The following is a 26,326-nucleotide window of genomic DNA, read 5'->3' as shown; positions in this document are numbered from 1 at the left end:
GACAGCTATGCAACAGGGCACTAAAGGACAGCGATGTGACGGTAAAGAAAGGACATTGATGAGACGGGAAAGAAAGGACAGAGATGAGACGTGGCAAGAAAGGACAACAATGCGACGGGGCACGAAAGGACAGCTATGTGACGGGGCAAGAAAGGACAGAGATGTGACGGGGGCAAGAAAGGATAGAGATGTGACAGGAGAAGAAAGGACAGCGATGTGACGGGAAAGGACAGCGATGCGACAAGGCAAGAAAGGACAGCAATGAGACGGGGCAAGAAAGGACAGAAAAGTGACGGGGCAAGAAAGGACAGCCATGTGACGGGGCAAGAAAGGACAGCCATGTGACGGGGCAAGAAAGGACAGCCATGTGACGGGGCAAGAAAGGACAGCCATGTGACGGGGCAAGAAAGGACAGCCATGTGACGGGGCAAGAAAGGACAGCCATGTGACGGGGCAAGAAAGGACAGCCATGTGACGGGGCAAGAAAGGACAGCCATGTGACGGGGCAAGAAAGGACAGCCATGTGACGGGGCAAGAAAGGACAGCCATGTGACGGGGCAAGAAAGGACAGCCATGTGACGGGGCAAGAAAGGACAGCCATGTGACGGGGCAAGAAAGGACAGCCATGTGACGGGGCAAGAAAGGACAGCCATGTGACGGGGCAAGAAAGGACAGCCATGTGACGGGGCAAGAAAGGACAGCCATGTGACGGGGCAAGAAAGGACAGCCATGTGACGGGGCAAGAAAGGACAGCCATGTGACGGGGCAAGAAAGGACAGCCATGTGACGGGGCAAGAAAGGACAGCGACGTGACGGGGGCAAGAAAGGACAGCGACGTGACGGGGGCAAGAAAGGACAGCGACGTGACGGGGGCAAGAAAGGACAGCGACGTGACGGGGGCAAGAAAAGACAGCGACGTGACGGGGGCAAGAAAGGACAGCGACGTGACGAGGGCAACAAAGGACAGCGACGTGACGGGGGCAACAAAGGACAGCGACGTGACGGGGGCAACAAAGGACAGCGACGTGACGGGGGCAACAAAGGACAGCGACGTGACGGGGGCAACAAAGGACAGCGACGTGACGGGGGCAACAAAGGACAGCGACGTGACGGGGGCAACAAAGGACAGCGACGTGACGGGGGCAACAAAGGACAGCGACGTGACGGGGGCAACAAAGGACAGCGACGTGACGGGGGCAACAAAGGACAGCGACGTGACGGGGGCAACAAAGGACAGCGACGTGACGGGGCAACAAAGGACAGCTATGTGACGGGGGCAACAAAGGACAGCTATGTGACGGGGGCAACAAAGGACAGCGATGTGACGGGGGCAACAAAGGACAGCGATGTGACGGGGCAACAAAGAACAGTTTGTAGGTGATGAGTTGTTGTCTTAGCAATCCTTACCCTTCGATTCGTGTAGGGTACATGGAACCAAAGGACGTCTGGCTCTCATACTATGGAAAATAAGAGAAAACATGCAATAAACAGACATGTTTCGGAGGTTTCCCTGCCACCAAACAGGTCATATGAAAGGAAGCATGTTATCCATAAAACTTTTTGTTAACTATTACACACAATGAAACTCGGTAATGGGCCAAAGAAACTGCACCTCTATAAACCCAGTCCAAAATAAGACCCCCAATAGCAGCAGGAAGGGAATAAAAGCTGACCTTGGCATAGCAGCGCTCCATGTGTCTTAAAGCAACTTTAGGGTTCACAGGGTGCCCACAGGACACACAAAAGATCTGCAGGTCGTTGTCATCACTGTCGCCATCATTGGTCTGTGGAGAAAAGACAAGTTAATGTGAGACACCCTTTCATCTCCAGTATGCAGACGATGCCCCCTGAGATACAGATCTTAACCTAATGGAAAGAAATATCTGAACAGGACCCTGAAAGTTACCCTAAGAGATCACATACCATCACAGCTCCTTAAGCCTTTCGTGGCAGACACTCCCTCACATTGCTTTAGTCCTCCCATGGCAGACATAACACCAAAGCTCACCTCTTCATCTTCACGAACATGCTGTTGTTTTGCCTTACTGATAAGGGCCTCTAACTCGTGAAATTTCCGCTCCATCTCTTGAAGTTTGGTGCGCGCCTGTTGTTGCTCTCGCCGGATCCTTTCCAAAAGCTTCTTTCCTTGCTCCTCAGCAATGCACGGGCTCTGCTGCCATTGCTGGATGCGCTGAGGAAGGATCTCATATATGCGACTAAAAACAAGCGATATCCAGTGAGACATAATGTGGCACCAACAGCATGTTATTCATTTATTGCTTGTGATCATGCATCGCAAATGTAAAATTGTAAAAAGCAGCGGAATAAGTTGGCGTTATACAGCTAAATATTAGAAGATGGTAAGGTGGCGTAGAGGAAGACTCACTTGGCTGCCAGTTTCATGCCACAGTCGTCAGAGCAGTACTTGGAGGTGGCTCGGGCTGGCTGCACACAGCTAGGTCCGAGACACTGTCGTAGAGACGAGAAGTCCCTGTTCTCCAGGCGCTCTGAGTGCTTAGCTTTGTCCTTGTGCCTTTGTTTTTGTTTGTGCCGCTTATATTTATCGTCCTTCTGCATGAACAAAGGAAACTTTCAAGGGTCTATTCACTAACCTTTGTGACTAAAAGAAGAAAAAACAAAAACAACAGAATGTGCAAGGTGTAGGAAAAAGCACGCAGATTCTCTGCAAATTGTAAATTTAATTGCACTTAAGATGTATAAGTCCAACGCACAGTTTGCAGAAAATCGCAGTGTTTGCCTACAATGGTCTAAATCTGTGCTTAGACCACTGATGCATAAGAAAACGGAGAATCAACCATTTCCTCCTTATTGAACCCCTTTCACATCAGACTTGCTGGATCAGTATTTGCCCAATAATCTCTGTGAGAATGTTCACCTGTCAGAGTACTATCTGTGGGAGAAGGGAGAATGTCATCTTATTTTACACACTATATATCAAAACAAATTTACCATAAAAGTATGAGAGAAGACAGGACCACTTAGAAAACGTAGATTTAGGTTGACAACATTAGCACTAAACAAAACAAAACACACTTAAAACAGTTCAAATAAGACTGTAAGGCAAATATATTGCTTAATAATTGGTCAAAAACAAGCCAAGAGTATTGTTTTCAGTTCTATAGAGCAGATCCCAGGACATAGAGTAGTAGTGATAGTACTTTATAGATCCCCGGTAAGATCTCACTTAGTGATGTACTAGCAAAACCATTAACAGATTTATTTAACCAATCATTGTTAACAGGAGTTGTCCCAGAAGATTGGAAGTTAGCGAATGTTGTGCCCATTCACAAGGATGGTAGTAGGGAGGAGTCGGGGAACTATAGGCCAGTAAGCCTTACTTCAGTAGTGGGGAAAGTGATGGAAACCATGTTAAAGGATAGGATTGTTGAACATCTAAAATCACATGGATTTCAGAGACAACATGGGTTTACTTCAGGGAGATCATGCCAAACTAATCTTATTGATTTTTTTGATTGGGTAACTAAAATAATAGATCAGGGTGGTGCAGTAGACATTGCTTACCTAGATTTCAGAAGGCTTATCAATAAACTACAATCTTTAAGTTTGGCTTCCAATATTGTTGAATGGGTAAGGCAGTGGCTGAGTGACAGGCAACAGAGGGCTGTAGTCAATGGAGTATATTTGAAGCTAGGGCTTGTCACCAGTGGGGTACCTCAGGGATCTGTACTTGGACCCATTCTCTTTAATATTTTTATTAGTTATATTGCAGAAGGTCTTGATGGTAATGTATGTATTTTTGCGGATGATACTAAAATGTGCAACAGGGTTGATGTTCCAGTAGGGATAAGCCAAATAGCAAATGATTTAGGTAAATTAGAAAAATGGGCAGAGCTGTGGCAACCGACATTTAAAGGACCACTATACAGGGAGTGCAGAATTATTAGGCAAATTAGTATTTTGACCACATCATCCTCTTTATGCATGTTGTCTTACTCCAAGCTGTATAGGCTCGAAAGCCTACTACCAATTAAGCATATTAGGTGATGTGCATCTTTGTAATGAGAAGGGGTGTGGTCTAATGACATCAACACCCTATATCAGGTGTGCATAATTATTAGGCAACTTCCTTTCCTTTGGCAAAATGGGTCAAAAGAAGGACTTGACAGGCTCAGAAAAGTCAAAAATAGTGAGATATCTTGCAGAGGGATGCAGCACTCTTAAAATTGCAAAGCTTCTGAAGCGTGATCATCGAACAATCAAGCGTTTCATTCAAAATAGTCAACAGGGTCGCAAGAAGCGTGTGGAAAAACCAAGGCGCAAAATAACTGCCCGTGAACTGAGAAAAGTCAAGCGTGCAGCTGCCAAGATGCCACTTGCCACCAGTTTGGCCATATTTCAGAGCTGCAACATCACTGGAGTGCCCAAAAGCACAAGGTGTGCAATACTCAGAGACATGGCCAAGGTAAGAAAGGCTGAAAGACGACCACCACTGAACAAGACACACAAGCTGAAACGTCAAGACTGGGCCAAGAAATATCTCAAGACTGATTTTTCTAAGGTTTTATGGACTGATGAAATGAGAGTGAGTCTTGATGGGCCAGATGGATGGGCCCGTGGCTGGATTGGTAAAGGGCAGAGAGCTCCAGTCCGACTCAGACGCCAGCAAGGTGGAGGTGGAGTACTGGTTTGGGCTGGTATCATCAAAGATGAGCTTGTGGGGCCTTTTCGGGTTGAGGATGGAGTCAAGCTCAACTCCGCTTCCTACTGGCAGTTTCTGGAAGACACCTTCTTCAAGCAGTGGTACAGGAAGAAGTCTGCATCCTTCAAGAAAAACATGATTTTCATGCAGGACATGCTCCATCACACGCGTTCAAGTACTCCACAGCGTGGCTGGCAAGAAAGGGTATAAAAGAAGAAAATCTAATGACATGGCCTCCTTAATCACCTGATCTGAACCCCATTGAGAACCTGTGGTCCATCATCAAATGTGAGATTTACAAGGTGGGAAAACAGTACACCTCTCTGAACAGTGTCTGGGAGGCTGTGGTTGCTTCTGCACGCAATGTTGATGGTGAACAGATCAAAACACTGACAGAATCCATGGATGGCAGGCTTTTGAGTGTCCTTGCAAAGAAAGGTGGCTATATTGGTCACTGATTTGTTTTGTTTTGTTTTTGAATGTCAGAAATGTATATTTGTGAATGTTGAGATGTTATATTGGTTTCACTGATAAAAATAAATAATTGAAATGGGTATATATTTGTTTTTTGTTAAGTTGCCTAATAATTATGCACAGTAATAGTCACCTGCACACACAGATATCCCCCTAAAATAGCTGTAACTAAAAACAAACTAAAAACTATTTCCAAGTGCAGGGGGGCGGAGCCTGGCAGCCATGCCGAGCAGTCGCATGCAACATGGGCTCCGAGGCAAAAATCAAAAAGCGGACAAAATATGCGAGACAAAGCCCTCAATTCCGCTCTCACGACAGCCCCAGCCTAAAGGGCACACCAAAGCGACGGAGATCGACCTGAGGCCTACGGGAGGCAAAAGCAGGCGACGCGAGGGAAGCGGCCGATCCCTCTGCAGCAGCAGCCTCCTTGGACAAAGGTCTCCCCGGAGGACTCTGCCTCTCCCCCCCCCCATGCCGGTGGGGGATATCCCGGCAAGCGCAAACGACGACCCAGCACCAGAGAATCACCTAGCGACACCCGAGGTGGCCGCCACGTGTGAGACCCGACCCAAAATGGCGACTATCACACAGCCAGCAACGACGGCGAACGAACAGCAAGAACCTGTCCTGCGCTCTGTAGACCGCTTGTTGCAGACTCTAAACGATCACTTCCACCAGCTATGGGTCGCACTGGAAACTTCCGTACCCTATATGGCGCCGGCCCCTCGAGATGGCGGACGGGGTGGCAAGAACCGGAGGGTGAGGAGGACTCTCTCGGACCTAAAGCACTCAGACAAGCCTGCATCACACACTACTGGCCCACCTGGGCCGAGGGCCACCAAGGGTAAAACCCGGAAGCATCACCCACATGGACGGAGGGACGGCCGCCACAGAAGGCGGCAAAACATCAGCTCCCCCCGTTACTCCCTACAAGGGAAGGACCCAGCCCGAAGTGCGGGGGTCCGTGGAGTAAGGATGTTGGCCTTCATCCCGGCCCGGGGCTGGAGAGAGGACGCACCTCGCCCCCAACAACCTGCCACCTATGTACCCACACCTACTGCACGAGCAACCTGTACCGCTCAAGGGATAGTGCGGGACAGCAGCTCATATGGAACCCGCTACCAGCTCACCTTCTGGACTCTCAACGGCAGCAAAGGTGTCTCACGCCATTCCCTCCACGCCACTGCTGCAAAGCGAGAAGCCACTAAACTGCTCACTTCACGGCATGCAGAGGGAGCCGACTCCCGGTCTAGAAGCGCACCTGTGATGAACACCACGGACAAGACACAAGTAGCAGCAAAGGGCATCGGCTAAAATAGGACTAACTTGGTTCCTCATGAGCGGGCACACCTCTATGGGGACAGTATGCATCCATCAGTGTGACCTGCCAGTTTCCGTTCTGAGGGACACTTCGGGACTTTTACTTTTCTGACCATGCCTTTATGCCTATTTTACTGTCGTATCTAGCTACTCTCATTTCTCACATGCACACACTACTAGTTATAATACATACATCGACTTTTCAAACGGAAGTAAGTTACCAAATACACCTATATATTCACACAAATTCCACTACCGTGGATATCGGCAAAAGCAATAAGTAACCGTGCCATGCCTTGTTATAATGACAGGCTTACTGAATACACACGTGACAACAAATGAAGCGATTACAGTCGCGCACAAGCTAGCATATATCTAAACAAGATTTAATTGTTTACCATAACCAGTCAAGCAATGACAAGCATAGCTGGAGGTTGTTTTTCGTATGTTTTAATTCTGTTCTGCTCCCGTCTACTCAATTTTACAATTGCTATTTTATACGTGTTAGTACCTTCTTGAAGACAGCTTGTTTAACTTAAAATTAGGCTACCATTCTTAGGTGATGTACTGTTGTGTTAACGTCTATTGTGAATCCTGTGTTTTACTCGACCATGTGTCACCTGACGCCTGACTAACTTGACTTAGCGAGTTATCAATCCGGATCTTTTGATCCTTAGCTTGTAATTTCAAACTGAAGTTTAACTACAATATATATAAAAAATGAGGCATAGAAAATCTGGAAATGTAATCTAACTTTGCGTATTGATGTGCAAACCCTATACTGTAAATCGTTTAAACGTTTCCTCCAATTTCTCTTCTGTATCCCATACTATATGCCTTTAATAAAAGAAAGATTGACAAAAAAAAAAAAAAAAAAAACTACTTCCAAAAATATTCAGCTTTGATATTAATGAGTTTTTTGGGTTCATTGAGAACATGGTTGTTGTTCAATAATAAAATTAATCCTCAAAAATACAACTTGCCCAATAATTCTGCACTCCCTGTAGTGCCCTGAGGGTGCCCCCAACCTCAGGGTCCCACTACCGTGAGGGTTAATCACTTACCTTTTTTCCAGCGCCGGGCTCCTTCGGCGCTGGGACTCTCCTCCCTCTTCTGACGTTCCCGGCTGAATGCGCAAGCGCGGCAAGAGCCTTGCACGCTTTCACCCAGTCCATAGGAAAGCATTCTCAATGAGAATGTGAGAAGCGCTGAAGCGCCTCTAGCGGCTGTCAATGAGACAGCCACTAGACTAGAGGCTGGATTAACCCATATGTAAACATAGCAGTTTCTCTGAAACTGCTATGTTTACAGCAAAAAGGGTTAAACCTAGCTGGACCTGGCACCCAGACCACTTCATTAAGTTGAAGTGGTCTGGGTGCCTAGAGTGGTCCTTTAACCCCTTAAGGATACATGACATGTGTGACATGTCATGATTCCCTTTTATTCCAGAAGTTTTGACCTTAAAGGGTTAATGTGGATAAGTGCAAGTTAATGCCTCTTGGGTGTAAAATCTCACTGGTGAGACCTCACTTGGAGTATTGTACGCAGTACTGGAGACCGTCTCTCCAAAAGGATATTGATACCTTAGAGAGAGTACAGAGAAGGGCTACTAAACTGGTTCATGGATTGCAGGATAAAACTTACCAGGAAAGGTTAAAGGATCTTAACATGTATAGCTTGGAGGAAAGACGAGACAGGGGGGATATGATAGAAACTTTTAAATACATGAAGGGAATCAACACAGTTACATAGTTACATAGCTAAAAAGAGACTTGCGTCCATCCTTTACATTGTTTTTGCTGTTGCTTCCAATTTTGCAACAAATTAGGAAAAAAATCCTTCTTGACCCCAAAATAGCAGTCAGATGTCTCTTTGGATCAAGCAGCTATTACCCCACTAATTAGGAATTATATCCCTGTATGTTATGTTTTTGCAAGTGTTTATCCAATTGCAGTTTAAACACCTGTATGGACTGACAAAACCACCTCTTCAGGCAGAGAATTCCATATCCTTATTGCTCTTACTGTGTAAAAAAAGAACAACTTTTCTTTGCCTTAGATGAAATATCCTTTCCTCACAGTAAACGAGGAGACTATATTTAAAAGAAGAAAAACTACCACAACAAGAGGACATAGTCTTAAATTAGAGGGACAAAGGTTTAAAAATAATATCAGGAAGTATTACTTTACTGAGAGGGTAGTGGATGCATGGAATAGCCTTCCAGCTGAAGTAGTAGAGGTTAACACAGTGAGGGAGTTTAGGCATGCGGCTATCCTAGACTTAAGATAAGGTCAGGGACTAATTAAAGTATTTGGAAAATTGGGCAGACTAGATGGGCCGAATGGTTCTTATCTGCCGTCACATTCTATGTTTCTGTGTTTAGAGTATTGTGTTCAGTTCTACAGAGCAGATCCCAGGAGGACATAGAGAGGTAGTGATCCCATTTGGATGTGATCTATTTGGATTTTGCCAAGGCATTTGGTACAGTTCCACACAAAAGATTACTGTTCAAACTCAAGGAAATCGGTCTAGATGAAAATGCTTGTTCTTGGGTAGAACATTGGCTTAAAAACAGAGTACAAAGAGTTGTCATTAATGGTAAATTTTCAAGCTGGACAGAGATGGCAAGTGGTGTCGCTCAGGGGTCTGTTCTGGGACCCCTTCTATTTAACATGTTTATAAATGATCTTGAAGACAGCATTGAAAGTCATGTTTCAGTGTTTGCAGATGACACAAAACTTTGTAAAATAATGTGAGCAAGATATTACTTTGCTGCAGAGGGATTTAGATAGACTGGAGGACTGGGCCCTCAAATGGCAGATGAAATTTAATGTTGAAAAATGCAAAGTTATGCACTTCGGCGTAAAGAATACACAAGCAACGTATACCCTTAATAGAAGCGAATTAGGGATAACAACACACGAAAAGAACTTGGGAATTGTTATAGAAAACAAACTATGCAACAATGTGCAATGTCAATCAGCAGTGGCCAAGGCCAGTAGGGTATTGTCATGCATGAAAAAGGGCATTCAGGACAAAGCTAAGATGGCCGCCCATCGCAGGCCCGAGAAGCGGAGCACACACGCCCGACATGCCGCGAACCCTCTACTGGAACTCGATCGGCTCTGCGCGAGCCTCTGGGCAATGTTGTGCGACCGCGGAATGGCTCACAGACTGGCAGTCAAGCTAGTGGCCACATGGATCCGTCCTAAAACCCGTCGCCTCCACTACAGGCACCCCCCGCAAGCACCCAGAAAGGCCGCCATGACACGCAAATGCCAGCGACCCCACAGGCGGGAAAAGACACCTGGCTACCTGGGCGAACGCACGGACCCACACATACATGGGAGCTATACCGCAAACCCTGGCCCCCACACAAGCCACTCACCTGATCCGGGAACCGGGAACTTATATCATCCCCTTCACGCCACTGCCGCTAAGCAAGGAGCCGCAAGTCTGCACACTCTACGGAATACAGAGGGAGTTGATTCCCGGCCCAGAGGAGCCTCTGAGACAAACACCGCAGGCAAGACACAAGTCACTGCAATGGGCATAGGCTAAAAAGACTACCCCTGTGCCTCATGAACGAGCATGCCTCCATGGGGTCAGTCAACAGCCATCTATCTATCCTGTCAGCCCCCATCCTGATGGACAGTAAGGGACTTACATTTACCTTCCTGGTTTCCTTAAACGGACTCATTAACAATGAGTGTAATAGCTCAACCATATCTGGTCTCAAGCATTATCGATACTAAGACTATTCGTTGCCGAGCTTGTTTAGCAATATGTTAGCATAAAGTAAACTTGTCAATCAATCTTAGTAGCCCACACTAAGTTTAATGTTCGGCACATAGCCTGCTTAATTGATGCCTCAACGTGCTATCCAATGTGTGCCTCACTTGTATATGCCCTCTAAAGATATACAGATTGTACGCTTAGGCAGCCAGACGGTTCTATAAACTAAAACATTATCATATGTTCAGTAATACTAGTTACATGGTCCAAGCTTGTTTTACGCCTTTTACTTTAACCTGACACACAAAATTAAAGTTCATAATAGCGTGACTTAGCATATAAACACTAATGCACTATAAACACTCCACGTCACTAATGTACAAACGCTGTGTTTACATCTGTCTACATCTTCTAACTCTCCATTGTGGCATAGTCAAATGCTCTGTAACTCCCAAGCAACACTCACCCACTGTTTATATCTTCTTTTACTAAACTAAAAATGTGCAATCTAGTCATATGCCACGTTATGTTCCAACTGTTTGTTATATTTCTGCTTGTGAATGCTATTGTGACTGACCAAGCCTATTGTTATACCATGCACAACAAAAATAAAGATTTAAAAAAAAAAAAAAGGGCATTCATTCTCGGGACGAGAATATCATTTTGTCTCTTTAGAAATCACTGGTAAGACCACATATTGAATATGCTGTGCAATTTTGGGCACCTGTTCTATATTATGTCACTAGAAAAAGTGCAGAGGCGGGCTACAAAATTAATAAAAGGAATGGAGCATATCAGCTATGAAGAAAGGTTAAAGGACCACTCTAGTGCCAGGAAAACATACTCGTTTTCCTGGCACTAGAGTGCCCTGAGGGTGCCCCCACCCTCAGGGACCCACTCCCGCCGGGCTCTGGGGGGAGGAAGGGGTTAAACTTACCTCTTTCTCCAGCGCCGGGCGGGGAGCTTTCCTCCTCCTCCTCTTCTTCCTCGCAACGTCATCGGCTGAATGCGCATGCGCGGCAGGAGCCGCGCTCGCATTCAGCCGGTCGCATAGGAAAGCATTCATAATGCTTTCCTATGGACGCTTGCGTGCTCTCACTGTGATTTTCACAGTGAGAAGCACGCAAGCGCCTCTAGCGGCTGTCAATGAGACAGCCACTAGAGGCTCTGGAGGCTGGCTTAACCCTCAGAATAAACATAGCAGTTTCTCTGAAACTGCTATGTTTATAAAAAAAAAAGGGTAAAAGCTAACAAATTTAAATCTATTTAGTTTAGAAAAACGTCGCCTGAGAGGGGATATGATAACATTATACAAATATATTCGGGGCCAATACAAACCATTGTGTGGAAATCTATTCACAAACCAGACTTTACATAGGACACGAGGCCATGCGTTTAGACTGGAAGAAATAGGATTTCGTCTAAGGCAAGGGAAAGGTTTTTTTACTGTAAGAACAATCAGGATGTGGAATTCTCTGCCTGAAGAAGTGGTTTTATCAGAGTCCATACAGATGTTCAAACAGCTACTAGATACATACTTGAAAAAAAAAGAATATTCAAGGATATAATCTTTCAATGTAGGGTAATAACTGCTTGATTTAAGGATAAATCTGACTGCCATTCTGGGGTCAAGAAGGAATTTTTTTTCCTAGCTTGTTGCAAAATTGTGTTTCAAACTGTTTTTTTGGCCTTCTTTTGGATCAACAGCAAAAAAACAAATGTGAGGAAGGCTGAACTTGATGGACGCAAGTCTCTTTTCAGCTATGTAACTATGTAACTATGATCGTACTTTATAGATCCCTGGTAAGATCTCACCTAGAGTATTATGTTCAGTTCTATAGAGCAGATCCCAAGACATAGAGAGGTAGTGATAGCCCTTTATAGATCCCCGGTAAGATCTCACCCAGAGTATTGTGTTCAGTTCTAACGAGCAGATCCCAGGAGGACATAGAGAGGTAGTGATAGTACTTTATAGATCCCCGGTAAGATCTCACCCAGAGTATTGTGTTCAGTTCTATAGAGCAGATCCCAGGACATAGAGAGGTAGTGATAATACTTTATAGGTCCCTGGTAAGATCTCACCTAGAGTATTGTGTTCAGTTCTATAGAGCAGATCCCAGGAGGATATAGAGAGGTAGTGATAGCACTTTATAGATCCCCGGTAAGATCTCACCTAGAGTATTGTGTTCAGTTCTATAGAGCAGATGCCAGGAGGACATAGAGAGGTAGTGATCGTACTTTATAGATCCCCGGTAATATCTCACCTAGAGTATTGTGTTCAGTTCTATAGAGCAGATCCCAGGAGGATATAGAGAGGTAGTGATAGCACTTTATAGATCCCCGGTAAGATCTCACCTAGAGTATTGTGTTCAGTTCTATAGAGCAGATGCCAGGAGGACAGAGAGAGGTAGTGATCGTACTTTATAGATCCCCGGTAATATCTCACCTAGAGTATTGTGTTCAGTTCTATAGAGCAGATCCCAGGAGGATATAGAGAGGTAGTGATAGCACTTTATAGATCCCCGGTAAGATCTCACCTAGAGTATTGTGTTCAGTTCTATAGAGCAGATGCCAGGAGGACATAGAGAGGTAGTGATCGTACTTTATAGATCCCCGGTAATATCTCACCTAGAGTATTGTGTTCAGTTCTATAGAGCAGATCCACAGTAGATGCCAACTAGCCAACACCAAAATATTCTATGACTTTTTAATTATTTAATGCAAATTCAATAAACGCAATTATTTGCATTTTTCGAGTTACCTTTTTCTCAGATTTCTTCTCGCGCCTCTTAACATGCTTGACTTTCACAGCTCTCTTTCTCAGAACAGAATCGAGGAATGGAGTATCATCTGTATCACTGAGCCATGGCTGTAGAAACCCAAATAGTTAGGTATAGACATTTATCACCTATCTAAACCTCCCATCAACCCACTGAAAATCCCAGCTACCAGATTCTGGTCATCAAACGCTCCTCCAGCACAAAGTTCCTGATACAACTCTGGATCCAATGGTAGATCATCATCTGATAAAGAATCAGCGAGACTTGGTGGCTCGGGTGTGTCCCTAAAAGTTGAAACCTCATCATCTCTCACACGCAGCATTTTCTAGGGAGAAAGGGCAAAGCATGGGGGTGTTAGATTGAGCAGAGCCACTGAAGTGGTAAACAGGGGGAAAAGAATTTTGTAGCAATCTTTTAAGGGAAACCACTGACGGCAGGGGATATATCAGAGGCTCGCAAAGTATAGGAAAAACTGGGACAGAGCAACTCTGATTAGAAAAAATAAAAATAGCCGTCAGAAGGCGACACTCTTACCCTTGCTCTCACTTGGCATTGGCGGAGTCGGCATTTTTGCCGAATCTTATTGGGGCCTCCAAACTTCTTCATATCTCTGCAGAAGTCACACTGACCGCAATCCTCAGTTCGACAACATGACTCACATTCCCCACACATGCGTGCTGATCGCTTGATCTGTTGCTAAGAGAGAGACAAACACAGACAGTGAGTTACAACACAAATCTGTAGTATTGGACACATAAATTAGAAAAGAGAAAAAACACATTCTCACTGCCTGCCAGATAATGTGATCGACAAATAAAAAGCAAAACCACCTACAGGGATATTAAAAGGATACTGTAGGCATGGTCACTGCTTCCACTCATTTAAGTAGTTATAGTGTTTGGAGTCCTCAGGGTTGAACCGTTTTTAATGTTTCAAATGTATATGAGAGTCCCTAGAAGCCCAGCCTCTCTGTGCTGATTGGACTAATGAGGAAACATTAGCCTGACCAGCAATGGATGGCTGTGATTGGATATGAGTGTCAACTGACTGTTTTCAGCCTATCACAGCACCCATTGCTGGTATAAATATGCATTGTAACAAGGAAGTGTGTAATCGTTGCCTTACCACACTTCCAGGTGGGTGGCCAGGGAGCCTCATTCAGTTTTAAATTGTCTGAAGTGGATCAACACTGAAAGGATGGACAGCACCCAGGGGACTCCAGGCACTATAACCACTTAAATGGGATGAACTGGTTATTGTGCCTGATGGATCCCTTTAATGGGACACAAGAAGAACAGTGCAATGCTGAACTAAAGAGCAAAAAACAAAAAATGAAAGACGCCTTGTACTTGTAACAGTTTAATAATACAGTTTATAGCACAGTCAGTGTATTATAGTTACTGCGTATGGATGAATGATTTATAATACAGTTTATGGCACAGTCAGTGTATTATAGTTACTGTGTATGGATGAATGATTTATAATACAGTTTATAGCACAGTCAGTGTATTATAGTTACTGAGTATGGATGAATGATTTATAATACAGTTTATAGCACAGTCAGTGTATTATAGTTACTGCGTATGGATGAATGATTTATAATACAGTTTATGGCACAGTCGGTGTATTATAGTTACTGCGTATGGATGAATGATTTATAATACAGTTTATAGCACAGTCAGTGTATTATAGTTACTGCGTATGGATGAATGATTTATAATACAGTTTATGGCACAGTCAGTGTATTATAGTTACTGCGTATGGATGAATGATTTATAATACAGTTTATAGCACAGTCAGTGTATTATAGTTACTGCGTATGGATGAATGATTTATAATACAGTATATAGCACAGTCAGTGTATTATAGTTACTGAGTATGGATGAATGATTTATAATACAGTTTATGGCACAGTCAGCGTATTATAGTTACTGTGTATGGATGAATGATTTATAATACAGTTTATAGCACAGTCAGTGTATTATAGTTACTGCGTATGGATGAATGATTTATAATACAGTATATAGCACAGTCGGTGTATTATAGTTACTGCGTATGGATGAATGATTTATAATACAGTTTATAGCACAGTCAGTGTATTATAGTTACTGCGTATGGATGAATGATTTATAATACAGTTTATAGCACAGTCAGTGTATTATAGTTACTGCGTATGGATGAATGATTTATAATACAGTTTATAGCACAGTCAGTGTATTATAGTTACTGCGTATGGATGAATGATTTATAATACAGTTTATAGCACAGTCAGTGTATTATAGTTACTGTGTATGGATGAATGATTTATAATACAGTTTATAGCACAGTCAGTGTATTATCGTTACTGCGTATGGATGAATGATTTATAATACAGTTTATGGCACAGTCAGTGTATTATCGTTACTGTGTATGGATGAATGATTTATAATACAGTTTATGGCACAGTCGGTGTATTATAGTTACTGCGTATGGATGAATGATTTATAATACAGTTTATGGCACAGTCGGTGTATTATAGTTACTGTGTATGGATGAATGATTTATAATACAGTTTATAGCACAGTCAGTGTATTATAGTTACTGTGTATGGATGAATGATTTATAATACAGTTTATAGCACAGTCAGTGTATTATAGTTACTGCGTATGGATGAATGATTTATAATACAGTTTATAGCACAGTCAGTGTATTATAGTTACTGCGTATGGATGAATGATTTATAATACAGTTTATAGCACAGTCAGTGTATTATAGTTACTGTGTATGGATGAATGATTTATAATACAGTTTATAGCACAGTCAGTGTATTATAGTTACTGCGTATGGATGAATGATTTATAATACAGTTTATAGCACAGTCAGTGTATTATAGTTACTGCGTATGGATGAATGATTTATAATACAGTTTATGGCACAGTCAGTGTATTATCGTTACTGCGTATGGATGAATGATTTATAATACAGTTTATGGCACAGTCAGTGTATTATAGTTACTGCGTATGGATGAATGATTTATAATACAGTTTATAGCACAGTCGGTGTATTATAGTTACTGCGTATGGATGAATGATTTATAATACAGTTTATAGCACAGTCAGTGTATTATAGTTACTGAGTATGGATGAATGATTTATAATACAGTTTATAGCACAGTCAGTGTATTATCGTTACTGCGTATGGATGAATGATTTATAATACAGTTTATGGCACAGTCAGTGTATTATAGTTACTGCGTATGGATGAATGATTTATAATACAGTTTATAGCACAGTCAGTGTATTATAGTTACTGCGTATGGATGAATGATTTATAATACAGTTTATAGCACAGTCAGTGTATTATAGTTACTGCGTATGGATGAATGATTTATAATACAGTTTATAGCACAGTCAGTGTATTATCGTTACTGCATATGGATGAATGATTTATAATACAGTTTATGGCACAGTCAGTGTATTATCGTTACTGCGTATGGATGAATGATTTATAATACAGTTTATAGCACAGTCGGTGTATTATAGTTACTGCGTATGGATGAATGATTTATAATACAGTATATAGCACAGTCGGTGTATTATAGTTACTGCGTATGGATGAATGATTTATAATACAGTTTATAGCACAGTCAGTGTATTATCGTTACTGCGTATGGATGAATGATTTATAATACAGTTTATAGCACAGTCAGTGTATTATCGTTACTGCATATGGATAAATGATTTATAATACAGTTTATGGCACAGTCAGTGTATTATCGTTACTGCGTATGGATGAATGATTTATAATACAGTTTATAGCACAGTCGGTGTATTATAGTTACTGCGTATGGATGAATGATTTATAATACAGTTTATAGCACAGTCAGTGTATTATAGTTACTGCGTATGGATGAATGATTTATAATACAGTTTATAGCACAGTCAGTGTATTATAGTTACTGTGTATGGATGAATGATTTATAATACAGTTTATAGCACAGTCAGTGTATTATAGTTACTGAGTATGGATGAATGATTTATAATACAGTTTATGGCACAGTCAGTGTATTATAGTTACTGCGTATGGATGAATGATTTATAATACAGTTTATGGCACAGTCAGTGTATTATCGTTACTGCGTATGGATGAATGATTTATAATACAGTTTATAGCACAGTCAGTGTATTATAGTTACTGCGTATGGATGAATGATTTATAATACAGTTTATAGCACAGTCAGTGTATTATAGTTACTGCGTATGGATGAATGATTTATAATACAGTTTATAGCACAGTCAGTGTATTATAGTTACTGTGTATGGATGAATGATTTATAATACAGTTTATAGCACAGTCAGTGTATTATAGTTACTGAGTATGGATGAATGATTTATAATACAGTTTATGGCACAGTCAGTGTATTATAGTTACTGCGTATGGATGAATGATTTATAATACAGTTTATAGCACAGTCAGTGTATTATAGTTACTGCGTATGGATGAATGATTTATAATACAGTTTATAGCACAGTCAGTGTATTATAGTTACTGAGTATGGATGAATGATTTATAATACAGTTTATGGCACAGTCAGTGTATTATAGTTACTGCGTATGGATGAATGATTTATAATACAGTTTATGGCACAGTCAGTGTATTATCGTTACTGCGTATGGATGAATGATTTATAATACAGTTTATAGCACAGTCAGTGTATTATAGTTACTGCGTATGGATGAATGATTTATAATACAGTTTATAGCACAGTCAGTGTATTATAGTTACTGCGTATGGATGAATGATTTATAATACAGTATATAGCACAGTCAGTGTATTATAGTTACTGTGTATGGATGAATGATTTATAATACAGTTTATAGCACAGTCAGTGTATTATAGTTACTGCGTATGGATGAATGATTTATAATACAGTATATAGCACAGTCAGTGTATTATAGTTACTGTGTATGGATGAATGATTTATAATACAGTTTATAGCACAGTCAGTGTATTATAGTTACTGCGTATGGATGAATGATTTATAATACAGTTTATAGCACAGTCAGTGTATTATAGTTACTGCGTATGGATGAATGATTTATAATACAGTTTATAGCACAGTCAGTGTATTATAGTTACTGCGTATGGATGAATGATTTATAATACAGTTTATAGCACAGTCAGTGTATTATAGTTACTGAGTATGGATGAATGATTTATAATACAGTTTATAGCACAGTCAGTGTATTATAGTTACTGTGTATGGATGAATGATTTATAATACAGTATATAGCACAGTCAGTGTATTATAGTTACTGCGTATGGATGAATGATTTATAATACAGTATATAGCACAGTCAGTGTATTATAGTTACTGCGTATGGATGAATGATTTATAATACAGTATATAGCACAGTCAGTGTATTATAGTTACTGCGTATGGATGAATGATTTATAATACAGTTTATAGCACAGTCAGTGTATTATAGTTACTGCGTATGGATGAATGATTTATAATACAGTTTATAGCACAGTCAGTGTATTATAGTTACTGTGTATGGATGAATGATTTCTAATACAGTTTATGGCACAGTCAGTGTATTATCGTTACTGCGTATGGGTTAAAGTTTTAGGGATATTTACTCTGCTGCTGCTGCTGGAGCTGTTCTTCCTGCGTTCATTTTTTAGGTTCTCCTCGCTCTCCTCTCTCTCAGGTTCTCGCTCCCTTTCCTTGGACTTTTTGTGGCGGTATTTGATTTCAAGGTGTGGATGCCTCTCTAAAGGTGATAAACAGAAAGAAACCTCAGACATGTCCCTCCAGTACAAGGTAAATCATGCCCCATGCTAGCTCCGAAGCACTGCTCACCTCGACACTGCATGCAGTACCACTCCCGAATGGCTTTGGCCATCTTCTCTGTGATGTTAATGCAGTCTCCATGGAACCACTCGTTACAATGATCACAGCCACTGGGAAAATGGAAAAGGGTGATTTCACTATAAAGAACACACTGCATACAACATGTTGCCTTAGTTTGACCTTGATCTGATTTATGTACAACTGTGGGGCATGCACATCCTATCATACTTTGTGGGGGGTTTTATTAATTGTAACAGAATGCTCCGTTACCCGAGTACCGACTATGGGCCTTGGCCTGGAATGAGGTTCTGTTTTGGGGAGGCAGCCACTCGGGGCCAATTGGACCGCTCTCCCCCCATGGGTTGGGTTTGCCATTGCTGCAAGGTTGGGACTGTGGTGACTCTTCATCTGATGGTGAAATTGGAAAATGTATTGTTTGCATAATCACAATATGCAAATTAGGATATTGCAAAATCTGTTTTTATATCTCTGTTTTTCCATGGTTTGTAAAGATGTAATAATATTATATATTTCAGGCATTGTTATCTTGCTTGTTCTTCACATTATGTATATTTGTTGATATTTATGGTTTTCACCACATGCTGAAAGACAACTCGGCACAGCTAGTCCTTGTTTAAAAATTACAGTATAGTGTGTTAGTAACTTTTGGAATTGTGTGTCCTGGTTGATTTATTTTGAGATCTCAGTAAAAGAGTTCACACCGGTTACCTGGCTGCTTGGTCCCTGGATACCAGGCCAATCAAAAGAGGCTGAGAGCCACAACTACTTTTGTAAAAGTAGTAGCCGGCCACAGTGTGAGCAGAGCTGTGAATATCTGCCTGGGAAAGGAACTGAAAAGGCAAAGAGAACGTGATCTACCTGGAAGGAGAGAGCTACAGCCTGGTTGGGTGGAAGAGGTACTGAGAGACTCCATTCAAGCTTCAGTGACTGGGTGTGAAGTGTCCCAGAGTTCCCTGCAGCAGTTAGGAAGCTGACTTGGTCAGAGTACGGGAGCTCCGTCACATTATTGTTATTAATTTACAGCTCTTTAAAGGGGTATTTGAAGCACCATATCCACTACATCACACTGTTGTCAGTAGGCCCCTGGCACTGTCCCACACGAAGGTATGTTTTTCATAGATTTGACTCTTACCTGGGGGCCCCAGTTTTACACTTTGGCAATATCAAACCTGTCCACCTCTGCACATAATTCATAGGCAGGGAGTCAGCAGTCACTTTCTGACAATTAATTAAGTCCTAAGTGATATTGTTCAAGCAGAATGGTGATTTCCATTTTAGCAATATCACAGAAGACCAGAAAGACCCCAGGTGCCTGAGGGATCCAGGCAAGACTACTTCTGTTCTCTCTTTACTGTGTGTCAGTGCCAGAGGATGCTTTGCACCATAACCACTACAGTAGTGGTTACAATGCTCAGAAGTGCTCCTTTAAAGGACCATTTACATGTCAGTATAATCGGGATCACAAGGCATTTCACTAACTAATTTTTAAAGAGTTTATGAATGTTTATGGAATGATGTACATCTAGAGTCCATAATTATTCAGGCCCTAGTGATTAAAGTGACACTATAGCCACCAGAACAACTACAGCTTATTGAATTTGTTCTGGTGAGTAGAATCATTACCTTCAGGTTTTTTGCTGTAAACACTGTCTTTTCAGAGAAAATGCAGTGTTTACATTACAGCCTAGTGATAACTTCACTGGCCACTCCTCAGATGGCTGTTAGAGATCCTTCCTGGGTCATGGCTGCCTAAAATGCATCCAAACATTCAGTATCTCCTCCCTCTGCATGCAGACACTGAACTTTCCTCATAGAGATTAATTGATTCAATTCATCTCTATGAGGAGATGCGGATTGGCCAGGGCTGTGTTTGAATTGTGCTGGCTCTGCCCCTGATCTGCCTCCTTGCAGTCTCAGCAAATCCTATAGAGAAGCACTGTGATTGGATCAGGCCACCACTTCTGATGATGTCAGCAGACAGCTTGCTATTCTGAGGAAAACGGCATGCAGAGCTACAGCTTCAGACTTGAATACTAGTATGATTTTGCTATATTTAGGGAGGCATGAAGGGCCCAGGAGGGCTAGATGGTGGTTTTAATACTATAGGGTCAGAAATACATGTCTGTGTTCCTGACCCTATAGTGTTCCTTTAAACCATGAAACTCTTAGTACTCACATCATGAAGCAGTTAATGTCTGGTTTGCGGCACACGCAGTACACTGGTGCATTCTCGCCATTTTCCGCCTCCCCAACTCCAGCCAGATCAGGGTCAGAATACTCACTCTCCTGGCCAAACAGGAAACAAAGACTTGCATATTAATTACATACAAAGAGTATAATAATAATAACACAGTATATAATATCACTCTCTGTATAATAATAACACACAGTATATAATATCACTCTCTGTATAATAATAACACACAGTATATAATATCACTCTCTGTATAATAATAACACACAGTATATAATATCACTCTCTGTATAATAATAACAACACACAGTATATAATATCACTCTCTGTATAATAATAATAACACACAGTATATAATATCACTCTCTGTATAATAATAATAACACACAGTATATAATATCACTCTCTGTATAATAATAATAACACACAGTATATAATATCACTCTCTGTATAATAATAATAACACACAGTATATAATATCACTCTCTGTATAATAATAACACACAGTATATAATATCACTCTCTGTATAATAATAACAACACACAGTATATAATATCACTCTCTGTATAATAATAATAACACACAGTATATAATATCACTCTCTGTATAATAATAACACACAGTATATAATATCACTCTCTGTATAATAATAATAACACACAGTATATAATATCACTCTCTGTATAATAATAACACACAGTATATAATATCACTCTCTGTATAATAATAACACACAGTATATAATATCACTCTGTATAATAATAATAACACACGGTATATAATATCACTCTCTGTATAATAATAACACACAGTATATAATATCACTCTCTGTATAATAATAACAACACACAGTATATAATATCACTCTGTATAATAATAATAACACACGGTATATAATATCACTCTCTGTATAATAATAATAACACACAGTATATAATATCACTCTCTGTATAATAATAATAACACACAGTATATAATATCACTCTCTGTATAATAATAATAACACACAGTATATAATATCACTCTCTGTATAATAATAACAACACACAGTATATAATATCACTCTCTGTATAATAATAACAACACACAGTATATAATATCACTCTCTGTATAATAATAATAACACACGGTATATAATATCACTCTCTGTATAATAATAACAACACACAGTATATAATATCACTCTCTGTATAATAATAATAACACACAGTATATAATATCACTCTCTGTATAACACACAGTATATAATATCACTCTCTGTATAATAATAACACACAGTATATAATATCACTCTCTGTATAATAATAACACACAGTATATAATATCACTCTGTATAATAATAACACACGGTATTTTAATATAATTTCTGTCTCTGTTTTCTCACCATTGCTCGCGGTTTCCGGTCTCCGATGTCAGACAGACACTTCCGCTTCCGGGTCAGAGCCCGTGACCTCACAGCCAGCGCTTCCTGTAATACAAATATCGGGGGGGGGGGGGGATTATCGATAGATCGAACTCAATTCTATTCTCCCCCCCCCCCACCCCTAACACAGCCCCCTGTGCCCCCCCCACCCCTAACACAGCCCTCTGTACCCCCCCTACCCCTAACACAGCCCCCTGTGCCCCCCCTACCCCTAACACAGCCCCCTGTGCCCCCCTACCCCTAACACAGCCCCCTGTGCCCCCCCTACCCCTAACACAGCCCCCTGTGCCCCCCCACCCCTAACACAGCCCTCTGTACCCCCCCTACCCCTAACACAGCCCCCTGTGCCCCCCTACCCCTAGCACAGCCCCCTGTGCCCCCCTACACCTAACACAGCCCCCTGTGCCCCCCTACCCCTAACACAGCCCCCTGTACCCCCCTACCCCTAACACAGCCCCCTGTGCCCCCCCCCACCCCTAACACAGCCCCCTGTGCCCCCCCTACCCCTAACACAGCCCCCTGTGCCCCCCCACCCCTAACACAGCCCCCTGTGCCCCCCCACCCCTAACACAGCCCCCTGTGCCCCCCTAAACCTAACACAGCCCCCTGTGCCCCCCTACCCCTAGCACAGCCCCCTGTACCCCCCCTACCCCTAACACAGCCCCCTGTGCCCCCCCACCCCTAACACAGCCCCCTGTGCCCCCCCACCCCTAACACAGCCCCCTGTGCCCCCCCACCCCTAACACAGCCCCCTGTGCCCCCCCACCCCTAACACAGCCCCCTGTGCCCCCCTACCCCTAACACAGCCCCCTGTACCCCCCCTACCCCTAACACAGCCCCCTGTACCCCCCCTACCCCTAACACAGCCCCCTGTACCCCCCCTACCCCTAACACAGCCCCCTGTACCCCCCCTACCCCTAACACAGCCCCCTGTGCCCCCCCACCCCTAACACAGCCCCCTGTGCCCCCCCACCCCTAACACAGCCCCCTGTGCCCCCCTACCCCTAACACAGCCCCCTGTGCCCCCCCACCCATAACACAGCCCCCTGTGCCCCCCCACCCCTAACACAGCCCCCTGTGCCCCCCCACCCCTAACACAGCCCCCTGTGCCCCCCCACCCCTAACACAGCCCCCTGTGCCCCCCTACCCCTAGCACAGCCCCCTGTGCCCCCCTACCCCTAGCACAGCCCCCTGTGCCCCCCCTACCCCTAACACAGCCCCCTGTGCCCCCCCTACCCCTAACACAGCCCCCTGTGCCCCCCCTACCCCTAACACAGCCCCCTGTGCCCCCCTACCCCTAACACAGCCCCCTGTGCCCCCCTACCCCTAACACAGCCCCCTGTGCCCCCCTACCCCTAACACAGCCCCCTGTGCCCCCCTACCCCTAACACAGCCCCCTGTGCCCCCCTACCCCTAACACAGCCCCCTGTGCCCCCCTACCCCTAACACAGCCCCCTGTGCCCCCCTACCCCTAACACAGCCCCCTGTGCCCCCCTACCCCTAACACAGCCCCCTGTGCCCCCCTACCCCTAACACAGCCCCCTGTGCCCCCCTACCCCTAACACAGCCCCCTGTGCCCCCTACCCCTAACACAGCCCCCTGTGCCCCCTACCCCTAACACAGCCCCCTGTGCCCCCCCTACCCCTAACACAGCCCCCTGTGCCCCCCCTACCCCTAACACAGCCCCCTGTGCCCCCCCTACCCCTAACACAGCCCCCTGTGCCCCCCCTACCCCTAACACAGCCCCCTGTGCCCCCCCTACCCCTAACACAGCCCCCTGTGCCCCCCCACCCCTAACACAGCCCCCTGTGCCCCCCTACCCCTAGCACAGCCCCCTGTGCCCCCCTACCCCTAACACAGCCCCCTGTACCCCCCTACCCCTAACACAGCCCCCTGTGCCCCCCCCCACCCCTAACACAGCCCCCTGTGCCCCCCCTACCCCTAACACAGCCCCCTGTGCCCCCCACCCCTAACACAGCCCCCTGTGCCCCCCCACCCCTAACACAGCCCCCTGTGCCCCCCCACCCCTAACACAGCCCCCTGTGCCCCCCCTAAACCTAACACAGCCCCCTGTGCCCCCCTACCCCTAGCACAGCCCCCTGTGCCCCACTACCCCTAACACAGCCCCCTGTACCCCCCCTACCCCTAACACAGCCCCCTGTGCCCCCCCACCCCTAACACAGCCCCCTGTGCCCCCCCTACCCCTAACACAGCCCCCTGTGCCCCCCTACCCCTAACACAGCCCCCTGTGCCCCCCACCCCTAACACAGCCCCCTGTGCCCCCCCACCCCTAACACAGCCCCCTGTGCCCCCCCACCCCTAACACAGCCCCCTGTGCCCCCCCACCCCTAACACAGCCCCCTGTGCCCCCCCACCCCTAACACAGCCCCCTGTGCCCCCCCACCCCTAACACAGCCCCCTGTGCCCCCCTACCCCTAACACAGCCCCCTGTACCCCCCCTACCCCTAACACAGCCCCCTGTACCCCCCCTACCCCTAACACAGCCCCCTGTACCCCCCCTACCCCTAACACAGCCCCCTGTGCCCCCCCACCCCTAACACAGCCCCCTGTGCCCCCCTACCCCTAACACAGCCCCCTGTGCCCCCCTACCCCTAACACAGCCCCCTGTGCCCCCCCACCCCTAACACAGCCCCCTGTGCCCCCCCACCCCTAACACAGCCCCCTGTGCCCCCCCACCCCTAACACAGCCCCCTGTGCCCCCCCACCCCTAACACAGCCCCCTGTGCCCCCCTACCCCTAGCACAGCCCCCTGTGCCCCCCTACCCCTAGCACAGCCCCCTGTGCCCCCCTACCCCTAGCACAGCCCCCTGTGCCCCCCTACCCCTAACACAGCCCCCTGTGCCCCCCCTACCCCTAACACAGCCCCCTGTGCCCCCCCTACCCCTAACACAGCCCCCTGTGCCCCCCTACCCCTAACACAGCCCCCTGTGCCCCCCTACCCCTAACACAGCCCCCTGTGCCCCCCTACCCCTAACACAGCCCCCTGTGCCCCCCTACCCCTAACACAGCCCCCTGTGCCCCCCTACCCCTAACACAGCCCCCTGTGCCCCCCTACCCCTAACACAGCCCCCTGTGCCCCCCTACCCCTAACACAGCCCCCTGTGCCCCCCCTACCCCTAACACAGCCCCCTGTGCCCCCCCTACCCCTAACACAGCCCCCTGTGCCCCCCCTACCCCTAACACAGCCCCCTGTGCCCCCCCTACCCCTAACACAGCCCCCTGTGCCCCCCCTACCCCTAACACAGCCCCCTGTGCCCCCCCTACCCCTAACACAGCCCACTGTGCCCCCCTACCCCTAACACAGCCCCCTGTGCCCCCCCTACCCCTAACACAGCCCCCTGTGCCCCCCCTACCCCTAACACAGCCCCCTGTGCCCCCCCTACCCCTAACACAGCCCCCTGTGCCCCCCCTACCCCTAACACAGCCCCCTGTGCCCCCCCTACCCCTAACACAGCCCCCTGTGCCCCCCACCCCTAACACAGCCCCCTGTGCCCCCCTACACCTAACACAGCCCCCTGTGCCCCCCTACACCTAACACAGCCCCCTGTGCCCCCCTACACCTAATACAGCCCCCTGTGCCCCCCACCCCTAATACAGCCCCCTGTGCCCCCCCACCCCTAATACAGCCCCCTGTACCCCCCCACCCCTAATACAGCCCCCTGTACCCCCCCACCCCTAATACAGCCCCCTGTACCCCCCCACCCCTAATACAGCCCCCTGTACCCCCCACCCCTAATACAGCCCCCTGTACCCTCCACACTGGAACAAGCTGGAGTAGTTATTAGCTCTTTCCCCTCCCAGTAACCAGACAACACATCGTTCTGAGAGTACGAGCTGGAA

General features: G+C 45.1%; 1 protein-coding gene across 2 annotated transcripts in view; it reads right to left on the bottom strand.

Annotated features, from left to right (window-relative positions):
• The window catches only part of CXXC1 (CXXC finger protein 1), a 30,760-nt gene extending 8,249 nt beyond the window's left edge, over window positions 1-22,511 (bottom strand). The window contains exons 1-11 of one of the 2 annotated variants that reach the window (XM_063433054.1): window positions 22,427-22,511; window positions 21,024-21,133; window positions 18,836-18,936; window positions 18,613-18,746; window positions 13,525-13,686; window positions 13,160-13,315; window positions 12,972-13,079; window positions 2,387-2,571; window positions 2,009-2,216; window positions 1,674-1,784; window positions 1,408-1,457 (exon numbers count right to left, since the gene is read on the bottom strand). In XM_063433054.1, coding sequence (XP_063289124.1) covers window positions 1,408-1,457; window positions 1,674-1,784; window positions 2,009-2,216; window positions 2,387-2,571; window positions 12,972-13,079; window positions 13,160-13,315; window positions 13,525-13,686; window positions 18,613-18,746; window positions 18,836-18,936; window positions 21,024-21,133; window positions 22,427-22,429 — 1,328 coding nt within the window. In that variant the 5' untranslated portion in view covers window positions 22,430-22,511. The remainder of the gene's footprint in view (window positions 1-1,407; window positions 1,458-1,673; window positions 1,785-2,008; window positions 2,217-2,386; window positions 2,572-12,971; window positions 13,080-13,159; window positions 13,316-13,524; window positions 13,687-18,612; window positions 18,747-18,835; window positions 18,937-21,023; window positions 21,134-22,426) is intronic. The other variant, XM_063433055.1, reaches the window with a different exon arrangement.
• Between the last annotated feature and the right edge of the window lie 3,815 nt (window positions 22,512-26,326).

Source organism: Pelobates fuscus, chromosome 9 (genome assembly GCF_036172605.1).
Source record: "Pelobates fuscus isolate aPelFus1 chromosome 9, aPelFus1.pri, whole genome shotgun sequence".
NCBI classification, from domain to species: domain Eukaryota; kingdom Metazoa; phylum Chordata; class Amphibia; order Anura; family Pelobatidae; genus Pelobates; species Pelobates fuscus.
The sequence above is the reverse complement of the archived record's forward strand: the minus strand, read 5'-3'. Positions and strand labels throughout refer to the sequence as shown.